The sequence below is a fragment of the Camelus ferus genome, chromosome 15, assembly GCF_009834535.1.
Source record: "Camelus ferus isolate YT-003-E chromosome 15, BCGSAC_Cfer_1.0, whole genome shotgun sequence".
Classification (NCBI taxonomy): domain Eukaryota; kingdom Metazoa; phylum Chordata; class Mammalia; order Artiodactyla; family Camelidae; genus Camelus; species Camelus ferus.
In genome coordinates this window covers 31,221,624-31,247,588 of record NC_045710.1, presented here as the reverse complement: position 1 = coordinate 31,247,588, position 25,965 = coordinate 31,221,624, and the positions used below count along the sequence as shown (strand labels likewise).

The 25,965-nt window shown below is 34.8% G+C and overlaps 1 protein-coding gene across 1 annotated transcript in view; it reads left to right on the top strand.

Moving 5' to 3' along the window:
- The window catches only part of LRPPRC (leucine rich pentatricopeptide repeat containing), a 93,760-nt gene that overhangs the window by 55,146 nt on the left and 12,649 nt on the right, over positions 1-25,965 (top strand). The window contains exons 26-31 of the mRNA XM_032497422.1: positions 9,523-9,591; positions 10,383-10,473; positions 16,439-16,581; positions 16,717-16,822; positions 19,830-19,956; positions 24,589-24,677. Coding sequence (XP_032353313.1) covers positions 9,523-9,591; positions 10,383-10,473; positions 16,439-16,581; positions 16,717-16,822; positions 19,830-19,956; positions 24,589-24,677 — 625 coding nt within the window. The remainder of the gene's footprint in view (positions 1-9,522; positions 9,592-10,382; positions 10,474-16,438; positions 16,582-16,716; positions 16,823-19,829; positions 19,957-24,588; positions 24,678-25,965) is intronic.

The following is a 25,965-nucleotide window of genomic DNA, read 5'->3' as shown; positions in this document are numbered from 1 at the left end:
GAGTGTAATCATTTAGGAATGGCTTTAATGTCTGCTGATGACAGAATTTTTATAGTGGTTGTGTACAGAATTGCTTAAAGGTTAAAGAATAGCTTTACAGAATCCCTGCAGTACCACAGGGTTGGACAGCTAGGTGTGCAATATGTGGGAATATTCTGAAGCACGTTTTCAATTGCCTTTTTTTTATGGTTAATTGGAGTTAAATTAAACTGGGAACTTGGCTTTTTTGACTATTAAAATTCAAGACTGGGAGTTCTCTTGTGGTTTTCTAAGGATTATTGAAAATATTAAAAGTAATGAAAATTAATAAACCAAGACTATGTCAGCATGTGAAAGAATATTATAAATAGTGAGCAGCATTTTTATCATTCCCAATATGCAATTGTGTCTTATCAGTGGGTAGATTCACTAGGGTTGAATTTCCAAAGCAAAATGTACAATAAAATTTCTTTGTATTTGAAGCTCTGTGAGAGATAAGATAAACCAGTCATAAAAATGCCTCTCATTAAATGAAGAAAGAGACAAGATTCAGTGTATAGTATGACCTGTGTTATTTTTAAATGAGTTGGTGTACATGTATCATGTATTATGTATAATACATTTTAACATAGTTTTATGTTTGACTTCTGCACATAGACTATTGTAGGAGGGTAGGATTATAGCCGGTATTTTGCTTTATGCTTTTCTGTATTTTCTGAGTTTTCAATAATAAACATATATATTCTTATTCTAGATATACTCAGGAAAAGTGTTATTTTCTTCCAAAAGAAAGAGAGTGAGAGACAAAAGTGAATCAGACTGAGATCAACCCTCAAAGAGATACTGTGAAGCTCCTTGAACATGAGATTAATGTGTGAAGATAGCGTCTGTATAAGACTGAGAAGTGTTAACTGCTGTAAGAAAAGCATAAATAGTTCTGAGAGTTTAAGAGTGGAACTTATCCCAGTGGAGGAAATTAGGCAGGACTTTATGGAGAAAATGGGGTATGGGGTGTAGATTGATGGATGTAGTTGTACTCTTCACACTTGGGAGTTTGATAGGTTTGGAAAATGTATTAAAGGTATTAGAGGTAGAGCAGAGATAGGAAAGCAAAATCTAAGTAATCGTTCTTTCTCCTGCTTTATTGAGATATAATTGACTTTTAACATTGTGTAAGTGTGAGGTATACAACATGTTGATTTGATATGCTTATATGTTGCAAAATGATTACCACAGTAGCTAGTTAACACCCCCATTACCTCACGTAAGTTCCATTTCTTTTTTGTGGTGAGAACATTCAAGATCTACTCTCTTAGCAACTTGCAAATATACAATACTGTGTCAAGTATTGAATCACCATGCTATACATTAGATCCCCAGATCCTGTTCATCTTAGAGCTGGAAGTTTGTACCTTTTGACCAACATCTCCCCACTTCCCCCACCCCCAAGACCCTGGCAGCCACCATTCTATGCTGTCTTTTTAGGAGTTTGACTGTTTTAGACTTCATATATAAATGATATCATATAGTATTTCCCTTTCTCTGTCTGACTTATTTCCTTTAGCCTGATGCCCTCGTGGTCCATCCATGTTGTTGCAAATGGCAAGATTTCTTTTTCTTGTGCTTAGTAGTATTCTTCTGTGTGTGAGTGTGAGTGTGTGTGTGTGTGTGTGTGTGTGTGAGTGAGTGACCTGAAAATATTTTCTCGTATTTTGTAGGTTGCCTATAAATTTTGTTGTTTCTTTTCCTGTACAGGACCTTTTTAGTTTGTAGTCCCACTTGCTTATTTTTGCTTTTGTTGCTTGTGCCTTTGTGTCTTATCCAAAAAATTGTTGTCAAGACCAATATCGAGGAGCTTTTTCTGTTTTCTTCTAGGAGTTTTACAGTTTCAGGTTTTATGTTAAAGTCTCTAATCCATTGTGAGTTAATTTTTCTAGATAGGGGTTTGATTTCATTCTTCTGCATGTGATTATCCAATTTACCCAACAGCATTTATTAATGAGACTATCCTTTCCCTGTTGAGTAATCTTGGCTCTCTTGTCAGATATTAGTTGACCATATATATGAGAGTATATGGCCTCTTGATTCTATTCCTTTGGCCTTGGCTTCTGTTTTTATGCCAGTGCTATTATGTTTTGATGGCTGTAGCTTCATAGCATATTTTGAGCTGAGGATGTGTGGTCCTTCCAGCTTTGTTCTTTTTCAGGGCTGCTTTGGCTATTCATGGTCTTTTGTGGTTCCATACAAATTTGAAGATTGTTTTTTCTATTTCTGTGAAAAATGCCTTTTGGAATTTTGATAGGGATTTCATTGAATCTGTGGATGGCTTTGGATAGTATGGACATTTTAACAATATTAATTCTTCCAATCCATGAACATGGGATATCTTTCCATTTATTTATGTCTTCAATTTCTTTCATTAAAGTCTTAAAGTTTTCAGTGTACAGATCTTTCACAACCTTTGTTAAATTTATTCCTAAGTATTTTATAATTTTTGGAAATCTAGTGAATTGGATTATTTTCTTTCTTTCTTTCTTTTTTTTTGAATGACTAAATATCTGTATTTAAAAATAATAAATGCACATATTAGCCTTGTACATCCTAACATTTAAATTGAAAATAAAGAAAAATTAAGCACCTTCCCCTGTTAATCTATTCAGGCTGCTAGAACAAAAATACCATAAATTGGGTGATTTAACAGCAAAAATTTATTTCTCACAGTTTTGGAAGCTAGGAAGTCCAAGATCAAGGCGCCAGCATGGTCACGTTCTGGGGAAGGCCCTCTTCCTGGTTCATAGCCAGTGACTTCCCACTGTTTCTTCACATGGCAAAGGGAATGAGGGAGCACTCTGGGGTCTCTTTTATAAGGCAGTAATCCCATTCACAAGGGATAAGCCCTTTCACAAGGGATAATGTCCCATTCCTCATGACATAAGCACATCCCAAAGGCCCCACCTCCTAATACCATCACATTGGAGGTTAGGATTTCAACATATAAATTTTTGGGAGACACACACATTCAGTCCTGAAGACCTGTGCACGCAAACATACCTATCTAATACAGCGTCATCATTACAGACTGTCTAAAGAGCTCTCTTCTGCCATGATGAGTTCCTTTCCACCCCCATTCCTGCCTCACCTCCCTTTTCCCATCATGCTGGCTCCTCTTTGGGCTGCAGGGCTGACAAGGTTTTGGATTATTATAAACCCTCGCTCACATTTACTTTCCTTATGTGCCAGATTATTTAAACTTAGGCTAAACCTCTAAGCCTGCTAACACCAAGTAAACTCCCATAAGTCACTCCAACTGTCAGATAATATTTTAGGTGAAAAAATATTCTCTATTCTTGCCTCTACTATTTTTATTCTCCTTTGGTTTACTTTTACAACCTAAATCTTTTTTTTTAATATTTTTTGGTTTACTTTTACAACCTAAATCTTTTTTTTTAATATTTTTTATTGAGTTATTGTCATTTTGCAATGTGTCAAATTCCAGTGTAGAGCACAGTTTTTCAGTTACACATGAACATACATATATTCATTGTCACATTTTTTTTCGCTGTGAGCTACTACAAGATCTTGTATATTTTCCCCTGTGCTATACAGTATAATCTTGTTTATCTATTCTGCATATGCCTGTCAATATCTACAAATTTTGAAATCCCAGTCTGTCCCTTCCCACTCCCCCCACCCCCTTGGCAACCACACGTTTGTATTCTATGTCTATGAGTCTGTTTCTGTTTTGTATTTATGGTTTTTTTTGTTGTTGTTGTTCTTTTTTTTTTTAGATTCCACACATGAGCGATCTCATATGGTATTTTTCTTTCTCTTTCTGGCTTACTTCACTTAGAATGACATTCTCCAGGAACACCCATGTTGCTGCAAATGGCGTTATGTTGTCATTTTTATGGCTGAATAGTATTCCGTTGTATAAATATACCACATCTTCTTTATCCAGTCATCTGTTGATGGACATTAGGCTGTTTCCATGTCTTGGCTATTGTAAATAGTGCTGCTCCAAACATTGGGGTGTAGCTGTCTTTTTGAAGTAGGATATATGCCCAGGAGTGGGATTCCTGGGTCCTATGGTAAGTCTACTCCTAGTCTTTTGAGGATTCTCCATACTGTTTTCCACAGTGGCTGCACCAAACTGCATTTCCACCAGCAGTGTAGGAGGGTTCCCTTTTCTCTACAGCCTCTCCAGCATTTGTCATTTGGGGACTTTTGAATGATGGCCATTCTGACTGGTGTGAGGTGATACCTCATCGTAGTTTTGGTTTGCATTTCTCTGATAATTAGTGGTATTGAGCATTTTTTCATGTGCCTATTGATCATTTGTATTTCTTCCTTGGAGAATTGCTTGTTTAGGTCTTTTGCCCATTGTTGGATTGGGTTGTTTGGTTGTTTCTTACTAAGTTGTATGAGCTGCTTATATATTCTGGAGATCAAGCCTTTGTCAGTTTCATCATTTGCAAAAATTTTCTCCTATTCCGTAGGTTGTCATTTTGTTTTACTTATGGTTTCCTTTGCTGTGCAGAAACTTGTAATTTTCATTAGGTCCCGTTTGTTTATTCTTGCTTTTATTTCTATTGCTTGGGTAGACTGTTCTAGGAGAACATTTTTGAGATGTATGTCAGATAATGTTTTGCCTATATTTTCTTCTAGGAGGTTTATTGTATCTTGTCTTATGTTTAAGTCTTTGATCCATTTTGAGTTTATTTTTGTGTATGGTATAAGGGAGTGTTCTAGCTTCATTGATTTACATGCTGCTGTCCAGTTTTCCCAACACCATTTGCTGAAGAGACTGTCTTTATTCCATTGCATATTTTTGCCTCCTTTGTCAAAGATTAGTTAACCAAAAGTTTGGGGGTTCATTTCTGGGCTCTATTCTGTTCCATTGATCTATATGTCTTTTTTGTGCCAGTATCATACTGTTTTCATTACTGTAGCTTTGTAGTATATCTGAAATCAGGGAGCCTGATTTGTCCAGGACCATTCTTCTTTCTCAAGATTTTTTTGCTATTCAAGGTCTTTTGTGTTTCCATACAGATTTTTAAATCTTCTTCCAATTCTGTGAAAAATGCCATTGGTAATTTGATGGGGATTGCATTGAATCTGCAGATTGCCGTAGGTAGTATGGCCATTTTAACAGTTGATTCTTCCCATCCAAAAATACGGTGTATCTTTCCATCTGTGTCATCTTCAGTTTCTTTCATCAGCATCTTACAGTTTTCAGAGTACAGATCTTTTGCCTCTTTAGGTAGGTTTATTCCTAGGGATTTTATTCTTTTTGACGTGATGGTAAATAGGATTGTTTCCTTAATTTCTTTTTCTATATTTTGTTGTTAGTGTATAGAAATGCAACTGATTTCTGTATATTAATTTTGTATTCTGCAACTTTACCTAATTCATTGATGAGCTCTAGTAGTTTTCTGGTAGCCTCTTTAGGATTTTCCTGTGAATGGTATCATGTCACCTGCAAACAGTGACAGTTTTACTTCTTCTTTTCCAGTTTGGATTCCTTTTATTTCTTCTCTGATTGCTGTGGCTAGGACTTCCAAAACTATGTTCATACAGCTTATTTAATACTTTCTTAACCCTACATTACTGTCTCTACATTTCCCTACATGTCAGTAAGAACTCTTCTAAGCATTTTTAATGGTCACATTATTCCATTGTGTAAGTGAACTAAAGTTTATTTGCCCATTCCTCCTTTGACAAAAATTGTCACTATTATAAGTAATTGTCATAATTCATATCTTTAGCTACTGGCATATTTGATTTTCAGATTGTTTACTTAGGATTATTTCTCAGAAGTGGGTCAAATGTTATTCCAATTTTTAAGGGCTCTGATACATAAAGATAGAAATTTTGTTGTGTGTTTAAAGACGATACCTCTTTTATGGTTCTTTGTAGTACAGATATGGCCTGAAACCCAAGCCTCCCGAGTTCTAGTCCTTATACTTCTTTTGCTCAAAATTATGATAAAATAGGGTGGTATTTCTTTGTTTAAAAAGAAAGGAAGGAAGAAAAAAACTTCATTCTTTCAGTCAAATATCTTTTAAGGTACTTCAGTCACCTCCCAGGAAGGAAGTGTTGCAGCTTATTTAAATAAATTAACACTGTTTGGATAATTCGTTTTGTATTTTAACATTGGACATTAAGTCCAAGGAGAGGTGATACATACAAGTATGAAAAATAATGAAATGAAATGTTAAATAACCATATGAAGGGTTTCTATAAAATATATTATTTAATTTTATTCTCGACCCTTTGAGCAGTTCAGTAATCACTTACTGAGTGCCTGCCATGTGCCAGGCACTGCTGAGTTCTCAGGATACAAACCCAAAGGCGAATTAGAGTCTGCTTTAAAATTATTTAGCGTTTCTTTTTCTAACTTCTTCTGTTGAGGTTCAAACCTAGATTTCAAGCTAAATGGTATAACCGATATTGGTAACATCTTTATATTTTCTCAAATGATTTTCATGTACTTCCTCATGTGAGCCTCTCACAGAAACCCTGAGAGGTAACAAAACTCCAGTTCAGGGTGTGAGTGTGGAGCTTATTGGTTAGTAGTGGTCATGGAATTTGAAATCTTTTCTGTTGGTTCCCCTACACCATTCCCACCTCCATGATCTCTCTTTTTTTCAAAGTGAAATAAGGTATAGCATTTCATCAATTTAAGGTGTTGGAAGTGTTGGTTTAATACATTTATATATTGCAGTATGACCTCCATGATCCCTTAACCTCAGTATCTGGACCACCAAAACAACTTACCCTTTCTCCGAAATTCCTCTTCCCTGACTTTCCCCTCTCTTCTTGACTACCACTATTCTTCCATCACACTTCAGCCAGAGTAAATTTGCTGTCTTCTGAGGGGGCAAGACCCTTCTCTTTATTTATGACGTGGCCTGTAAGACTGGGTTTGGATTACAGTGATCTCCCAACCTTTGTTATTCTTCCCTTTGTTCTTTACTAGATCAAATTCAGGATTTTATCCTAACTTGCCTCCCTTAATAAGCCAGGGTGGATCTTATATGTACAGAAGGGATTTTAGAGCTAATTTTTTCCCCCCTTACCTCCCAGATTTCAAGAGATGTCAATTCTCACGCCAATTCATACCCCCTCTCCCATGAATGAGTTTACTTAGTATCTTCTTGTAGCACCTAGTTAAGTGGTTCATACTTCATTTATGATAATTAGGCTTTTAGTTTGACTTGTTCAGCCATATTTTCCTCCATACAAGATATGGTCCTTAAGTCTATCTCTGCAGATTTTAGGGAAGAGGACAATACTGGAAGGTTTTATAATTCAGGACACCCCTTTTCTTCCCTTGCTATTTAGCCACGGGATGATAGTTGGTTTCTTTGTGGTTTTGTTTGTCCTGTCCTCATGCACTTGACTTTCCTCCTCCTACTCCAACTGGAGGACATGAAGCCAGAGTAGTTGTTTCTTTGTTTTCCATTTTCCGTTTCTGGCAGTAATGGCAAGAAATTGCTATTTTGAAGTTAAAGTAATTTTCCTTGAGATAAAGTTTGAAGTAGAAGACTCTTCATTTCTTTTCACTTTAAAGGTAATATTTACTTGATATATATTTACTGGTATACATAGAAGCCTATTATAATAACAGCAACTTTACATCAGAGAAATAATAAAATTTAATAAAAGTAATTTTTTGAATTGGAACTACACAAAGTGTTTTGAAGCACAGTAACACTTATAGAATCAATCATGCCTTTTTAAAAAAAATTATTACAATTACTTTATCCTCACTGTCTACTGAGTAGGTTATATGTAGCAAAAACAGGAAAAATTAGAGGTGAGTTCATTGTTTTAATTAAGCATTAACTGGTTTTGGATAAGTTACATTCAACACCCCAGTTAGGATTCTGTTCTTCTCTATGGTTTTATTACATTTTTTATTTTTGCTTTCAACTTGCAGTGTTTAAAATTTAATAAGATGTTCAGAGATAAGCCAGAAATGTAGAATGTTACAGAAGCCTAGGAGATTTAGTTAATCTGACCTAGATGTTCTTTTGATGATTGAGATTTATTTGTGAAAACAATTCTCAATTTCAAAATGAAACATAGGAATATCAGCCATATAAGCCAGTGACAGGCAGATTATCAGCCACAAAAAGGAAGAGTTTGCCATAAAAGTTGTGCTATTTAGATCATTGGCATTTAGATCAGCAATAATATGAAAGTTATAAGTGAATGTAGTCCTTGCATTTTGCTATGTTTTAAAGAGGATTATCTAGTATTTTTTCAAGGGCTTTTTGTATGCATTTGATGTTGGATTCATTTTCAGTGTAATGCGTGTGAAACAAGCAGGTAGTATGAGAAACTCCTGGAGTAGAAATTGGGTGAAAATGTAAATATTAATGATATTTGAGAATGTATGTCAATGATTTATTCAGCATTTGTTCCTTGTATCCCAAAACATGGGTACTTGCACAGTTAGAATGAGAACACTTATACAACTTTTTCTGTACCATTTTTTTTTCTGTCACTCTAGCTCTGAGATATTGGTTCCTGCATCAGATTTTAATTTAACATTGTACAGTATTAGTTTTAAGAAATAAAAAATAATGAGATCTTAGAAATGAGAGATCAGATCTGGTATAGTCCACAAAGCTGAGTGGAGAAAGCAGTAAAGGTAGATCCTCTGGACTGAAGCAGCCAGAGTAATGAGTGTCATTTTCTTACAGTGCTGTGACTGAAATGTAGTATTTAATAGTGAAGCGCTCTTACAGGTGATGAAACCACTATAGGTAGTGCCACAGATCCTAGGAATTATGTGTAAAACAGTTTGTCTTTTATCCTAGTAGTCAAAATTGTAAAACCATTGCTTTGAAGCCAGAGTTAGTGACTAAACCTTAGTAATTCCTAATTGAGGATATAACATACATCTCAATTACTGAAATAAACCAGGACTATGAACTAACTTTAAGTACTTGGCTTTTTTTTTTTTTTTTTTTTTTTTTATTACTTAGCTCTCTTAACATTTAGATACTAGGCAAGCATGTGGTATCAGAATACTTTTATCACTAAATTTTACAAAGTGTGTTTCTTTAAAAATAAAAGCCATTGGTTTATCACTGTGACAATTGTTAATAAGCCTATGTAACAGATTAATTATTTTTCTTCTTGAATGTGTCGGGATTTCTAAAATACATGTGTATGTATGTGTAATTTGACATATTTTGGGATTGATTTAGTTCATCATTTCAAGCTTTGCTTTTGAATTACAGAAAGCTTAGCTATTTTAATAATTGAAAATTTATGGAATGAAAATTAACCTACAAAATAACATTTTGAAATAACATGAATCCTGTAGACACAGTTGTTAAGTGTAGGTTGTTCTAATCCTAAAGGTCTTTGATAACTGTGGGGTTAAATTATAGGTTTCTTTTGGGAAACCTATATGTTTGGGAAGGTGGCAGCAGATTCAAGAGGAGGAAAACTACTTGTCTTTGAGGGAAAGTTAACATTTGGCTAAAGCCCTTACCTTGTGTGCTATTTGATTATTTTGTTTTACAGACTCCAGGCATTAGAGCTCGATCTGCAAGACTTCAGTGGTTTTGTGACAGATGTATTGCAAGTAATCAGGTTTGTGTTTAATTTCTGGTCTCAAACACCTGAAACTGTAAGTAGAAAGCATGTCATATGAGCATTTGGGGATTTCAGGAGATGCAGCATTGGTTATCTTTGTTATATTCAAACCAAGCAGTAGCTTAATTCTGATTCCTGAGGTCCCATGAAATCTCTAAACATTTTAACATGGGCCCTGAAGATTTTAGCTTGCTTTATTCACTTGTTGGCTTGAGCAGGCTCATGCTGTTTCCTTGGCAATTTAAATCTGCTTCAGTCCTTAGTGACCAGAGGAGTCCCTTGATAGGAGCGCAGTGGAGTTTCTGCTTTATTTCTCCTCCAGCGCAGGTATTTGTTCACATCCTGCCAAGAAAAAGCCACAGGGAAGGGGAAGTGTAATGTTTGAGTGGAGGAATATTCTTATTAACAAATAAAGATGTACTCACTGAGTCCTCCACCCTAAGTATCTTTGAATTTTCCAAAATGCCTCTTCGTGGAGGTTCCCTCAACTAGAAAGTTATTCTATATGTGTTCTTGACTCCAAAGAGTCCTTCAGCTGCTTAACTTAAAAATTTTTTTTTAATTGTGATAAAATACATAATAGATAAAATTTATCATTTTAACTGTTTTAAGTGTATAGTTCAGTGGCATTAAGTACATTCAAAATGTACTCAGTCCTTTAACTTTGGAAGTGAAGTTAATCTGACCTTTGGATAAAGCTAATTTGAAGCATTATTCAGCTGTGATTTGTCAGCTATAAAATGTATCCTTTACACAATCTAGATCTACCTGTTAATTTTATTTTTAAGGTTGAAACTCTAGAAAAATTAGTGGAGCTGACACAGAAGCTATTTGAATGTGATAGAGACCAGCTATACTACAGTCTACTAAAACTATATAGTAAGTGATTGGACTATTCCTCATGTTTTCGTTTTGAGACATTTATTTTGTAGAAGGCAGTGGCCAGAAAGGAGTATCAGGCTTTGAGGAAGTTCCAGGAATTGTCAAATGTGGTGTCTTCAACAGAGGCTCAATAGAGGCCAGATTGAGTTTTATCACAGAATGTTATATTGTATCACTAGAAACCCTTCATAATTTCTAACATTCTTACTGCAATAATGAGGTGAGAAAAATCTTCATCAGAGCCACAGAATTTAATGGGACTTTTTCAGGCGAGACTATTCTTTTCCTTCTTTTAATTTAAATTCTTTAGTAGATTTATTTGTCACTTCTATAAATAGGTAATCATTGACTGTTCATTTGTATAGATCATTTCCTCCCCAAAAATGCATATTGATGTACAAACTTATTGCTAAACAATTACTTTTAAAAATGTGATCATATTATAATGCAGTTTTGTCTCAATTCTGTATTACAAACATTTTTCTACATTTTATCACCTGCAAATGGCTATACTGGACAGATACACTAAAATTTACTCAACCAGTCTCCTACCACTAGACATGTCAATAGATTTCAATTTTCCATATTGTAAAATAACACTGCATTAGTCATCTTTGTACCTTAATCTTTGTTCACGCCCTTAATTGTTTCCTTAGGCTGAATTTGTATTTGTATTAAAAGTGAATCCTTCCTCCCTCCCTTTCTTCCTTCTTTCCTGATCTAGATTATTCTCTTTTTCTCATGGAAAATTTTCCTTCACTAAACATAGACAGCAGTGAATAAGTTGATTCATTTGTCTTTTTGGAACTTGTATTTATTCTCATTGGAAGCTTTATCTTACATCTTGACGGTGTATGTAAAATAAGATTTGCTGTAAAATTTACATTTCACTTGGTGATTGCATTGACACACACTTCACGATGTAATTCTGTAAACTCGCTTGAATGATGATCACATCCTGGCAACAATAATGAGGTTGTTATTGAATGTTATAGAATTTTTAAACTTAGGTTTTAGGCATTTAGTCCTTAATTAGTTGATTATAACCATTGTTGGAGTGCTAATTCTCCCTCTTTCTTACTTTTGAAGAACTGTTTCATGCTTGAATTCTAATTTTATTCAAACTAAAAAAGAAAAAAACCTGAGTTTATGTATCTAAATGAGTTTCAGCATTTAAAGTCATCCCCAGGGAAGACTATATAAACTTTGATTCAGAAATACTGGTGAAGCCCTTATTACGCCAGCCATTGGGCGGGCGGTGGGCACTGCAGACAGGAAGAGAGTGCGCTGCAGGAAGAGTTCAGAGCCGTAAGCGAGGCGGCAGTGCGGGGTGAGACAGGAACTGGAGGGGGGCTACCGCGGAACTGGGCTACCGCGGTCCTCCGGTCCTCCGGGGAGGAATGAGATGCAGGCAGCCCTACAGACCGCCTTTTCCTCTGCAGGGGACCTTTCGCTTTTGCTTTTTTTTTTTTAAAGAAAAAAGGAAAAACCAGCTTTCCTTTCAGGTTAAGCAGGAACTCTTAAAGATAAACTCTGAGGTTTCTTACCCTTTCCTTTACTCCCCTCCGCCTGTTCTGATGGACACCTCCGTCCAGTTTCTTGCCCGGTGTTTGAACCAGTAGTCTGAGGAGCTGTCATCCCCTCAGCCTCGGAGCCTCGGAGGCTGAGGTAGCATGAGGGTGGCCTCCTGTGGGTCTGGAAGCCAGAGGAATCATTATAGGGAAGTATACTTTTTTTACCCAATTTGTTTACTTCCCACCTTCTGTAGTGCTATAAATCAGTAATATCCCTTTCTGAAGACGTAAGCTGTCCCCCACTGTGGCCGCCTCTGCCCATTTTGCCCTCTGACTTAAAACTACTACTTGTGTATGAAATAATTTATAAAGACTGTAGACTCAATCTGTTTGAAAAGGAACATATGGTATGGAGTGATACATGAAACGTGGCCCTATAACACTTGAAAAATCCATATTTTGGATTGTGGCTTTCTGAGAAGACCTTTTTTTGACCTACTGGAATTTTTCATGAGCTCATTCTTTTTCATGATGTAATTTTAGCCCTTAAAAGGGGTTCATTTAGTTATTTAGGGGTTTGTTGAAGAGCAGTTTTGCTTTGTTCATTTTAAAACAGTACCTCTCACAAATGCAGATACGCATTTAATTTTTCTGTGAATTACAACATCCTACAGAAACATGCCCAAAGATACGTTGCTTGATGGTTTCTGACAGCCAGCATCCATGTAACTATAATCTATCTAGATTAAGGAATAGAAAATATAACTCTTCATACCTTTAAATAATAGCTGTATTAAGCTTGCTCTCATTTTCTACTTATTCTATATAATTTGATGTTCATAGGTGATCTGTAACAAGAATCTACCATAATTCAAACTTGAGTTCTATGCTTTCTAATGCATTTTTACCTTTCATTGTGGTAGTCTTTTAAATTAGCTCCTGAGACCTACAACAGACATTACATGAGTGAAACAACTCCCTCACCTTCATAAAGAATATACTGTTATTTCTAAATGACAATATTTTCACTTACCACTTTCTTATATTCGAAACATTTCACTTTCTGTACATATACAAAGTAAAGATAGTTTATTCTTTGTCTATATAAAGTATTCTATCCAAAAAGAAAGCTTCCTTACATTCATAATTTTGCAATAAAATTTTTTTTGAATCTATCTGTAAAACCCCAACGTTTAAAACCTGAGCATTTATCCTCAGAAGTTGCTTATTTGCTGTTTTCTTCAGGTACTTAGAGCCATTGACATTTCTTTTCATGCCATGTGGTCTTTCCCCCTCTAGTATTGCACAAATAAAACATGAATATATTCTAAATCACTGAAGCTTCAAGCAGTACACTAGTGTACAGAGAAAAATGTGGAAACGTCATTGTGTTCACCTCACAGTCTTTTCAGTTGGCCATCCTTCCCATTCACTCTCTACGTTTGTATCCATTTTTTTTTTACATATGCACCTGTTATTTTGATTGTTTTATGCTCTACGTGTTTCATACTCTATGTTCTGTGTTTTTTTTAATTAATAGGAAATAAATTCACAGCAAAAGATATGATTGCTTTTTCTCCCTTTAACTACCAGTTTTAAGTGCAGGTATCCTTAGAACCTCCTACGTTTATCTTTTTTTTTTTTTTTTTTTGAGTCATGAGTTCATGAATTTTTTGTATATTTGTGTTTCAGTTTGTTGCAGTCGTTTTTCTTTTTGGTGCTCAAACTTCCCATCTTTGGCCGCTGGGAACCCCTTTGCATCGGCTTCTGTGTCATTTGACACACCCCGTTAGTCTTTGATAGGTCCTTGTTTTCAGGGAAAACAGGGCCATCCAGGCTTATGTGGCATAATTCCTGTCCCAAACCTAGAGCCTTATTTTAGAGGGGAGTGATATTTACAGACCATGATCAGGTGACTGACACATGGGGAATTTGGAAACTTCCCCAGCCTATCAGTAATATGTAAAAACTCAACAGCTTTATAATTAAAATCCTGAAATCTAGAAATCTTCATCTCTTGGTTTAATACCATAGAAGCTGCATGTGAAGTACCAGTTGTTGTTACACACTGATCAGATGGCCAAAAATGTAGCCCGCAACTGTGTTCTTGTAAAATTCACTAATAGTGTCAGAAACTGCTGGTTTTGTAGCTTAAGAGTTCTCAGAGATCATTTAGCAGCCAGTGCTCTTGTTCTTTGAAGAGAGAGCTGGGAGTTCCTGGAAAGTGATGGAATTATTAAGGCAACGTCCATTCCCTGGTCACAGCCTGGGTTTGTGGCTGTTTCATTCTTCAGATAACAAGTATGATTGTTGTTGTCTTGGTTGAAGGAATTTTAAGCCCCAGAGGCATATTATGAAAGAAAGGCATGGCCTTTCTGTATCTTTGTGAGATTTTTTTACACACAGCTGTAGATTTTGGCACTGACTAGTTTGATTGCCCTAGATTTTGGGTATATATTCTGTGATTCAGGGACATTTCCAAGAAATTTTTTCTCAAAAAAAAAAAGTGTGTGTATGTGTGTGTGTGTATGTATATATATATGTATATCTCAGTCATTTCATGCTATGTACACTGTCCAGTTCTCTCACCTGTATTTTGAAATATTTTCTTGTTATAAGCTTCTAGTTCACTTGAATAGGTGCATCTGTGTAATACCCTCCCAGATTAGAAGCTTTTCATATAGTTTGTGCTTTTTTAAAAAGAATTATCTTCCCAGAGTTCTTTCAGTCTGAAGGCAGAATTGTACCTCATCCACATCTTCGCTGTTCAAAATAGTTATGCTAGCTTAAAAGTTAATCTCTTTAAAAAGTACCTTAGCAGTGCTATTCCCGGCTCTTGGCAGCCCTCCCTGTGTCTTCCACAGTCCATAGTACCCTTTTGTAGGGAACAGAAGTGGTCCGCCTTTCCCTTCTATGGAATTAAAGATTCTGGTGCTTGGATTTTTGTTTTTAATTTATTTAATTAAATAAATTAAAGTTTATTTGATAAACTTTATGTATAAAGTCTTAATCATTACCATGCTTGAAAAATTACTCTTGAATTTTACATTACATGAGAACATTTTGATGAGGGAAAAGCATAATTAGCTTATGAGAGTCTTGTTTTGAAAATGGATTGTAAATTTAATAAGGGTTTTATGTTAGGCTGATTTTATTATCAAAGTATGTATAAAATCACTTTGAAGTTCAGGTTAATTTCTGCTGTTTGGGCCACCTTTTACTATTTTCTGTGTGGAAGTCTGGGCTGCAATCTTTGTATGACCCCTGGGAAATTTTCTATTTCCTACATTTTTGTTTATTGCCGATTTCTGATGGAATGTAAATGTGTTTTGTTTTTGTTCTTTGAGTTTTTTTATCTCCAGGGGTCATTAGTTATCAAAGAGCTTGTTAATAAGCTCTTCAATTTTAGAGTGGGAAGGAACTCTAGGAAAATCCCATTCATTTTAGCATTTTGGCATTTTTAAGAAATAAATTAACTCATGGTTTCTGGACCATTTGTGCCTTGAGCAAGCCCCCTTCCCAGAGCTGACCATACACCACTGAGATAGTCCTTATTCATATTTGCAATTTTTTTTAAAGGCCACATTTAAAACAGTATTTCTTTGTGTGTGATAGGTGTATTGAACTTAATGTCTTAAGATATTTTTCATGTTTTGCTCTATTTTTCACAAGCAGAAACTTGCTAAATTAAATGACTTGACCTTTTCTTTTTCAAAACCCATCAGAATGTTTAAAAATAAAGTATTGATTCTTACCTTTTTGCTATTTGTGCAGACTCAGTTACCACGTAGAAGGAACTAGATAATTCAATATGAAGGAATCCGTTTGTTTCCAATAAACGTCCTTGTCCCCCTGTAATACTTACTTAGTCTGATGGCATTATCTATTGAGATAGGAAATCTATCACACACTGTCAGAAATTCTTCAAGTCAACAGAAGAACAGAATTCTCCCTACCTAATTAAGTGAAAAAGGTTTGTTGATCTGTCACTTTTGACAAAAATCGTACATCTGCACGCTTCCAATCATTTTAGACCCTCGGCTGTGTACCTAACTGTACATATGTATCCCATCATTTTTCCAAAGTCTAATAGGCATAGTTGAGTTGTTAGCTGTTTCTGATTTTGATGTCAGCAGTGAGCAATTTCTCAGTTACTTTAAAAAGACAAACTTTTTATCAACATGATTTTGAAAGTTTTTAATAAATAAAGTAGGGTGGGTTTTTTCCGTGCTGTTTTTTAATAGGTAAGGCATCTCTGTGGTTTAAAATTCAAAAGATACAAAAAAGTATACAGGAAGAAGTCTTCTCATCTTTGATCCACAATCACTCTGTTCCTTTCCATGGAGACAATATTTGTAATGCTTCCTTCAGCATCAAATTTTTAAAAGTTCTAAATATGCTCATGAATTCTATTTAGTACATTCATTAATTTCTGCTTATTTTTACAGAAGCAAATGGTGACTGGCAAAGAGCTGATGCTGTCTGGAATAAAATGCAAGAAGAAAATATTATTCCTCGTGGGAAGACACTAAGATTATTAGCAGAAATCCTTAGAAACAATAATCAAGAAGTTCCATTTGATGTGCCTGAGGTAATTTGTTTTTAACTGTAAGCATAACAGATTTTGTTGCCAGTATAACTTTAGGTTACAGATTAGTCCAGCTTTACACTGAAAAGTTCACTGTATTTACCGGTTTTTCTTTAATTGAATGATTCTGTTTTTAAGTTGTGGTATGAGGATGAAAACCTTTCTGTGACTTCATCGCCCACACCTGTAGACGATAGTCTCCAGAAAGATCTGCTGATTGCCTGCCAAAGGAAGAGAAACAAAGGTAAACGTGTACATTGGGGTCTTCTTTCTAATAGCAACATGGGGTCTAAGCCCAATAAATTAGACGTGATCTAGGATAGAGATGGAACTTAAATTATATATGTTCATTATTTTCTGTCATTCTTTAAATTAACAAAGACATTTTGGGGCAATTAGGAAGATTGAAATATTGACTGAGTAGTAGGTAATTAAGGAGTTGCTCTCGTTTTGTTAGATATGGTAATGGTATTATGATTTATAGAAAAATGTCCTTAAGTTCTGGTATCTATAATGAAATATTGAGAAATGAAAAAAAAAATCAAGATTTCTGTAATTTATTTTAAAATACTTAAGCTATAAAGAACAAATTCTAGCAAAATGTTAATTATCAGACGTAGGTGATGGGTATATGGAGGGGTTCATTATACTATTTATTTTTCTTACATTTGAAATTTTTCATACTAAAGGCTAAAGTAGATCTATGCATTGTATCAAAATTATACTTTGAAAATAGCATGATCATGAATGGTTTTTGGCAAATACATTTGTTGCATATTTCGATTTCATTTGAAAGAAGAAAATGATTAGGGCATTAACCATCGTACTAGTGTGTGTTAAAGTGGTCAAGCAGTATTTCAGGGTTGAAGACAGGACATGAGCCCTGTGTCTTGCTCTTGTTCTCTTTCTCTAGTGGTAAACCTTCCTGAAGGCTTGCCTACCTCTGTTATGACTACTTTAAAATTCCTGTGACCATCTTGAACCCTCTGGTACAAGCTTGTCTATTATATTCTGGATATTTTCATTTAGGCTTTGTTGTACTCTCCCAAAATTATGTATTATTTTTGTTTCTTTTTCTGTTTTTAATGTTTATGTTGTATGTTTATGTATTTTATATTTCCTTTCTAATATTTTTCCATAGGATGCAACTGTTTAATTTTTCCAGTTTTTGTGTGGCTTTTCAAATATGCTTTATAATAATTTAACCATAATGCAGCAGCTTTTTTTTTTTCATTTTTGTATTGCCGGTTTTCAGCTCTTTTCAGTTGAAAGCCATCAATTTGGAGATTTATAGACTCTCTTGACTTCTTGCCTTAATTAGAAATTTTGTGACACTGACAAAGTATCTGAAGTAAGAATTAAGCTTTCCGCTTTCTCAATTCTGCAGAGTAACTTTGTTTTTGAGTCATTTTCCTTTGCTTCAAGTTCAGTCTATACATCCTTGACTCTTTCACCATGTATCTGTTAAACCTACATATAAATTTAATTGTTATCAATACTGTTTAAATATTCTAATGGAATTTTGCTTTGACTGAATGAATATAAGGTATAGCTCCTGTTTTAAGATTCTAAAATGCTTTATATTACCTTTTTAAACTGTTTCTTTTTAAGTTTAAGTAAAAACATTTAACCAGTTAACTAAATATAATGCAATGTGTATTATAAATGCAAAGAAAGATATACCCCTATTCTAATTTTAATATACAATTTACATTTACCTAGTTGGTTTCATTCTGTTAATTCTTCAAAGGTTTTAGTTACTTTTGTGTATATCTCAGGGTTTGAATGTGTGGCAAAATATGAATACTTTGAAAATTGAATGTTTGCATTAACACTATTGAATTTCTGATAGTTCAGTATATTAAAGGGATATTGTGCCTTTCACAACAGAAACTTGTGACGAATGAGTTTGGTGCATTACAACAATAGCCTTTTTAAAAAATTAATGGAAAATAATAAACACAGCCATAACAATTTCATGCACAGACTACAATTTTAGAAGAAAAAAAAAAACTAGTTAAGATTTTCTGGATTATTTTGCTGATCTTAAATTTTCAAATTGTACCTTGTATATTTTCATTCATCAAGCTAGTGAACTATATATATACTTGTTGAGGTGTAGCCAATAATTGCAATACATCTTAACCTCTAAGCTCCCTTAAAAGGAAAATACTTGTATTATATACTAAAGAAGAGATTCTACCTGTTCTTAGTTAAGATGCAAATCATACCTTTTTTCTCACTTGAAAGGATGTTTTTGATATTGTCGCTTCAGTTTAATTGAAGAGCTAATTCAAACACCCCTAACTTATAAACACAAGCATAATGTCTGCTTGTTCAGAAACCTCTAAAATAGCTCAGACTGTTCTTCTGAGCATTAACGTCATGCTCATTCCTAGTTGTGTGTATCCATAAAGGGTCTTACGTGATAGTTCAGTTATGCCCTGTCTTTATTGTGATTTGTTTATATACACCAGAGTGTGGATTGTAGTTTCAGTTGGATGTTTATAGCCAGGCAATTTTATTTCAGAAAAGTAAGTGACTGAAAAGTGTAGTTACTTCTCTTTTGGTAACATCTTTTCATTCACTGACAGTTATTGTGAACAAGTGAAATAAAACTGTTAATCAGTCAAACAAATGTTGCTTAGTTTACTTGTTAGATATCTGTATATTTGAAAATTGTATGTTTTTGTATAAGTCCTGTCGTAGCCAAATAATTTGATCTCCTAATTTTAGAATTATAGGCTATATTCACTTTAATGCTATTGTGTTGAAATGTTAACCATAGTAACCACCCACTTATAGATTAAAGATTGCTTTAAAATGAATCTTTTGCTCCCCTCAATCTAAATTATACCCCTGGTTTATTTGGACTTTAACACACATTTTGCAATTTATTTTGAAACTGGGTTCATCTTTTGACAAATTCAGAAGAGCTGTTTTTCGGTTTTTTTGGCATGAAAATAGAGAGCTAGTATGAAAAATAATTTTAAAAGGAAGCCCTTTCAGGTACCATCCATTTGGATTAAGTATTAGTTTCCAAAACTGTCACTTCTTTTTTTAAAGATTGGAAGAGTGATAAAACATCTGCTTGCTTGGTCATTGTATGTCTGTAGAGTGGTACAGTGAGTGAGTAGAAAAAGAAAGGGAAATATGTGGGTTTAGGGCTTTGTTTTAGAGCTCCCCCTCCCCCTCCTTTTTGCCATTTCAGAATAATGTCATCTCATTTGTTGTTGTTTTTTCCTTCATAGATGCATTTAATATTTTCTTGAAAGCAGAGAAGCAAAATATTGTGTTTAACAATGAAACTTATAACAATCTTATAAACTTACTATTGATGAAGGATAATCCTGCACAAGCGTTACAAGTGAAAGATTTGTAAGTATTAATCCATTCATTAAACCTCTCACTTTAAAAACTATCAGCTGTCATTAGGATTTTTCTAATGATGTATTGTAGTAGCAGTTGCTTAATAATTAGCTTTAACTACCCACAAAAAATGTACATGAAATGGTTTTCTAATTCTATGGGGGTTTGTAACCTATATAAAATATAACCTTTACTGTCCCTGCACAGTACAGTATATTTTAGTTACCTTAGATAACCTTACAACTTATGTATGCTATTCATATACAGTAATTTTTTTTTAAATCATATTCCGGTTCTTATTCATCAGCTAGATGTGTGTACCTTTTATGGTGGAAACAGCCTAATACATGAAGACACCATGGACTTTGAACTTAGGCTAGGGTTTGAATCTTACTTGAAAGCTGTTGGGAAATTCCCTCCTGTCTCTGAGCTGCGTCTTCTGTATGATGAGTAGATGATAAATGATCTTACGTTAATGATTTCGACTGGGTATTGAAGGAGATAAAGTGAAGTAGAAAAATATGTGCTGCTCAACACATTTTAAATACCTTTTCTCTTTCCACTTGTTTTGTAATCTGTTTAGGGTGGTGGTAGTGGTTTTGTCTCTCTGGCTGGTTCCCTAGAGTAAAAAAACTTTGTTAATCAGAGCAAGAATATTGTTTTCTTTGGAGGCGCGGGGTATAGCTTAAGTGTTACAGCGTTTGCTTGGCACGCACAAGGTCCTGGGTTCAATCCCCAGTACCTCCTTTAAAAATAAAACTAAATAAATAAACCTAATACCTCCCCCTTCAAAAATAAATAAAAGGATGCTTCCTTATTTAAACAAAAAAAGAAGAAGAAGAAAGATAAAGTTTTCTTCCCTGGTGTTGTGTCAGTTAACTGACTGTTGTCTTAGCAACCCAAGGAGTTACCTTCAAAAGTTAAGTAATTAATCAGAAGGGGCCTGCAAAGGAGTAGATCAAGGTCACCTGAACGTAGACCTGTCCTATTGATGAGTCATTAGCTTTATTTTCAAGGGCAAAGGTCAGCCTTTTCCTAGTATATTGTAAGTTTTGAAATCATCTCTCTGGCTAATTTTTGGCCTTAAATTTTTTAAGTCATAGCACTTTTGGAATATTAGAATCTTGAAAAGAAAATGAATGTTTGCCGTTCTTGGAATTTGCTGGAAAACCTAGTGTTAAAGTTAATTCATCTTAGGGCCGTATTTACTGATTGTTTCAGTACATTTTCAAAAATATGTTATATATAACTATACTCGTCTGTGGAAATATATATACACACGTACAATGTACACACACATACATATACACCATATATATCTGTGCTCTTGAATCGTCGTTTATATGTCTGGTTAGAAGACAGTCACACTGAGACTTTTAAGTTCAAGTTTTTAACATTCCGTGTCTCATTTGTGTGTTTACTCAGTTGCTAATTAAATTATCTATAAAATACTCAGTACATCCTCAGTTAGTGACCTGGAAAAGTTGACATTGAACAGTGTCCTGTCATCTGTAACCTTTGAAGTCATCTAAGAGGTGCAGTTTTTTCCCTAAAGTAACTTCTCTCAGAAAATTATTATATTAACTCCTTACCCCAACACCATCTCCATAACAATCAAAGGTGTTTTGAAGCAACAGTGATTTGGGAGGAAGGAGAGTCAGAAAAAAGAGTAACTATGTTATTGGAGGAATGTCACATAACTTCTCTGGATTCACATCCTGGTTCATTGCCTGCATCAGACTAGATCATCTTCCATTCCAGCTCTGTATCAATGATAAGAGTGAAGAAGAATTGTTGCCCTTTTTTTGGTAGGCTTCTTTATTGTAATATGGTGTGACCAAATGAGCACTGTAGCAAGTGGCAGTACTCCCAGTGTTATCTGGCACTGTCACTCAGTCTATAAATAGCAGTCTGTTACACCTTCCTACACGATGCCACTTGTCTAGTCTGAAGAGCAGTAGTTTTCCCTAGGATCTAATGCGATCTTTGTTTTTGCTGTAGCTTTGCTATCTCTATTTTGTTGCAGATTCACTTGACTACTAATGAGATTTCTTAAGTCTTATTAAGGTCTTTAAGTTTCCCGACAAGTAATGGAACTTCAGAAGTAACAGTAATAGATGGCTTTTAAAATTTTTTAAAGAAAGTTAATTTCTTTCATTTTTAATTAGAATTACATTTCCTCGTGTTTCAGGATAAAACTTTATGGATAGTGAATTCTTCCAAGGGAGGGGAACTGTTTATTCAAAGAGCAGCAAGGAATACAAACTGTTATTTCAAATCTCTTATAACGCTAAACTGTATTCTTAGGAAATTTGAGAATTGTGTGGCAATAACTCTGCTTTTATCTTTTGCAAATAGCACTTCATTTTCTCTTGTTCCTGCTAGCTTCTTACTTCATTCGATCTAAAAATAATGCTAAATCAATCACTGATGGTTTTTACTGGATTGGCCAGCTTTTATTATCCAAAGTAAGATAAATTGTAATCACTGACTAATGTCCTATGTGCACGTTACGTAAGTACAATCCATAGACCAGGCATTGCTCTGAAATCTCTAGTATGAAACTTTCCCTATAATACTGTCTTCTTTGGTTAAGACAGTAATTTTTGCAGTTGATTGTGAATTAAAAGATTAATACCTCTCTGTCTCTCTCTGTAATTTTTTCCCTTTGTTTTGGCAGTTCTAAAAATGAAAAGAAAATGTCTAGAATTCTGTATTGTCCAGTCCCATAGCCACGAGCCATAAGTGCCTTCTTAAATTATTAAAATTAAATATAATTAAAGTTTCCATTCCTCCATCACAGTAACCAGATAGCCACATGTGGCTAGTGGCTACCCTGTTGGACAACATGGATAAAGAATATTCCTGTCATCATAGGAAGTTTGATTTGACATCTTTGTAGTAGTTCTTTTCCCCTGGTTGTTTTTTTTTTTTCTTCCTGGAAGCTCATAATTATGATTCAGAATTAAACTTACTGTATGAATGAGTCCAGTGCAGAGATCAGCAGTACCCTTTGTAGTTCTTCTCCCTTTGCCAGTTTGGAATATATTTGGGTTGTGATTAGTCCCTTTTTACATGTATAAAACATATATATGTTCAGTATAAAATAGAGCTGAGGAGAACTTTTTTTGCTTCCTATTTAACTTCACTTTCAAATTTGTACTGCTCAATAGGCACCTTCTTGAGATAAGAAGAGATTATTGAAAAAGAATATTCTGTGTTTTGAGGTTTTCAAGAGACTTGACATCAAGTGTGATGTCAGTTAGAGAAGTTTTGTCACCTCAGTGGTTTAAGTCAGTTTTAGGTAGTATTTTCAAGTAAACGTGATAGAACACATGTTATAATATTGGTGTAGGAAGTGAGCTTTTATTCTAATGTTTAGTATTTACTATTTTAATAGTGTCTCCTGTTGATTTAATCGTGCTAAAGATTGAGAAAGCAAATCCCTTATTTTCTGCAGTTTATAGTCTCATGCACGAGTTGTTGACTTAAGAGCTTTGACAGATGGGACAAAGGGAAAAAGTCAAAGTGAGCAATGGGTGCTCTGGTGGGATTAAGAGGATTGGTTGGGGATAAGAAAATCCTGTGCCCGGAGACTGCAGGGGGGAACCTCAGAGGCTCAAAGTGACTGAGAGGATGGGCACATCACGGTGTCTTTGGAGGATTTTCTTGGGATTGACGAGAATAATTTAGCAGTGACCCTGCTTTTCTCGCAATCTGCTCAGCTCAGACGTTCCTGTCGGCAGGCCGAGGTTGTTGGCAGCAGGATCATCACTGAGCTTGATAAGGCGAATGGCAGCAATTGCTTTTGCTTCTTTTGACCTGTGGAGATTTCCTAATCTGGAGATGAACCCAGAGGCATTAAGGATGCTAAAGTTTCATCACAGGAGATGTGCAAACAATGTAGCAAACAGAAGTCTCTGGCTCAGGGTTTTTTGTTTGTTTGTTTGTTTTTAATAAATCATGTAGGTTTTAGTCATAAATAAAGCAAATTTTTGCTCTTGAGTTTTAAAAAGTTGGGGAGGGAGGATCTCAAATTTAATGCCGGGATAAGATTGTGTGAAATTTTTAATTTTAATGAAACGATGGTTTTAGTTCTGCAGTATATTCCTCTTTAAAAACTGTATGTATCTGGATGACAGAAATTTGAAAATTAATCAACCAAATGATACGGTGTTAGTAATGTGCTTTAGTTTATATTTAAAATATAAAGTGCTGAAAATAAGTGCTCATTTTTGTTGCCGAAAGAATAGTTTTACATTTTTATAATTATGGTGAATGTAGAAAAAAGAGGAAAAAGTATCCTGCTTCGGATACAGCAGAACAATGCAGGGCATGCAGTTATTTTAGTCATCTAATATGTCAGCATTCAAGAATCTGAACCGATTGTTTAAAAAAAATCTTGTACTTTGTTTCTTTTGTTGCTCATTTCCAACTTTGTCATCTGTCAGAATGCAAAAAAAAATTATCCTTCTATAACCATTGACAGGATAACACAAAAGCTGTCTCCAGGTCGATATTTTGCAGCAATATTTTTAACATACGAACAGTAGTTTTTATAATTTCACCTTGGTGCTCAACCATTTATTATCGTATCAGAAGCATGTCAGTAATTCCTTTCTAAATGTCTGCTTCTTTTAGCGCTGAGACCCACATCAAGGGCTTCACACTGAACGATGCTGCCAACAGCCTCCTCATCATAACGCAAGTTAGGCGGGATTATTTGAAAGGTATGTCACAATGCTTGACCTTTACGTCACATTAATGCCTCTGCAGATTTTTCTTGTAACGCCCTTCGAATACTTGGATAAAGGAGTCCATTTAGCAAATTACCTGCTTATCAAGAGCCTTTTGTGGTAGCTGAGAGACGTAAATTACTGCACATGCATTTATAATACAGCTTGAATATGAATGTACTTGTCATTTGACCACTTAGTCCAGTTTCCATTCCATTTAACACAAGATGGGTTTTCTTAAGATGAATCACAGCTCTTCAGACATGCAAAATTTGTGTTCCAGAACGAGAGAAAGTACAGGCTTTCAAGTGCGTTAAAATTCACAGCCCAAGTCATTTTGCTTTGGAAATTAACATACTTTAGAGCATCTGAAACAATTCCCAGCAGTTGTTTCTTGCATATTGTGTTGGTTGTGTGTGAGATAGCAAATAAGTTAAATTGAGTATTAAATGTGTGGGATTGTGCACCAAATGATTATAATATTGATTTTTAAAACTTAATCTAATACTTGTTTAATAGTTCATAATACCAACAGCAGTAAAATGCAGTGTTTGTTTGGAGTTTGGAGTTTTTAAATTAATAGTAAGAGGATAACACCAGAAAAATGCGGAGATGACTTTGGGGCGGATTGAGATGGGGGCCGTTTGTTTGATAGAGGCTGTTTAATGGGATTGCAGGCAGAGAGGGGTGGATTTGGATCTGGAGGTCTTATGAATGAGCTCCCAAGGGGGAAAATGATGAATCTCTTAAATTTAGGTAGGCATCTTTTCACATTCAGTTTTGCATTTGAATTTTTGTCAATACAGTAACACCACAGTTTTGCTCACACAACAAAACCCACTTAGGAACTCTCTAAGGAGGGCTGAACAAAGCTCATTAACTGTTAAATATGTTACCTGGTTTCCTCCTCAGTCTGTAATAATGGGGTTACTCTTCACTTGCATGTTTATAAAATAGTTTCCCATCCGTGAGAGTTGCTGTCTAATTGTTCAGCTTTAGTATTCCCGTAATACCTAGAAGTGTTGGTCTTTAGATGTCTTCCTAATTGATTAGGACTGAGCATGTATGTGATAGTTTCTCCCTTTGCAGAATTTCTACTTCAGTATTCCACAGGCAGGGCCGGCCACATCTAGACAGCCTTAAGTCATAATTGAGTGTTGTAGGACTTGTTATAAAAACTTTAAAAGCTTTCATTTTATTTTCAATAAAAAAGGCTTTATGACAAATTGATATTTAATATAGAGATGATAAACAATTTTAAAACATTGGAAAGTTAAGCTTG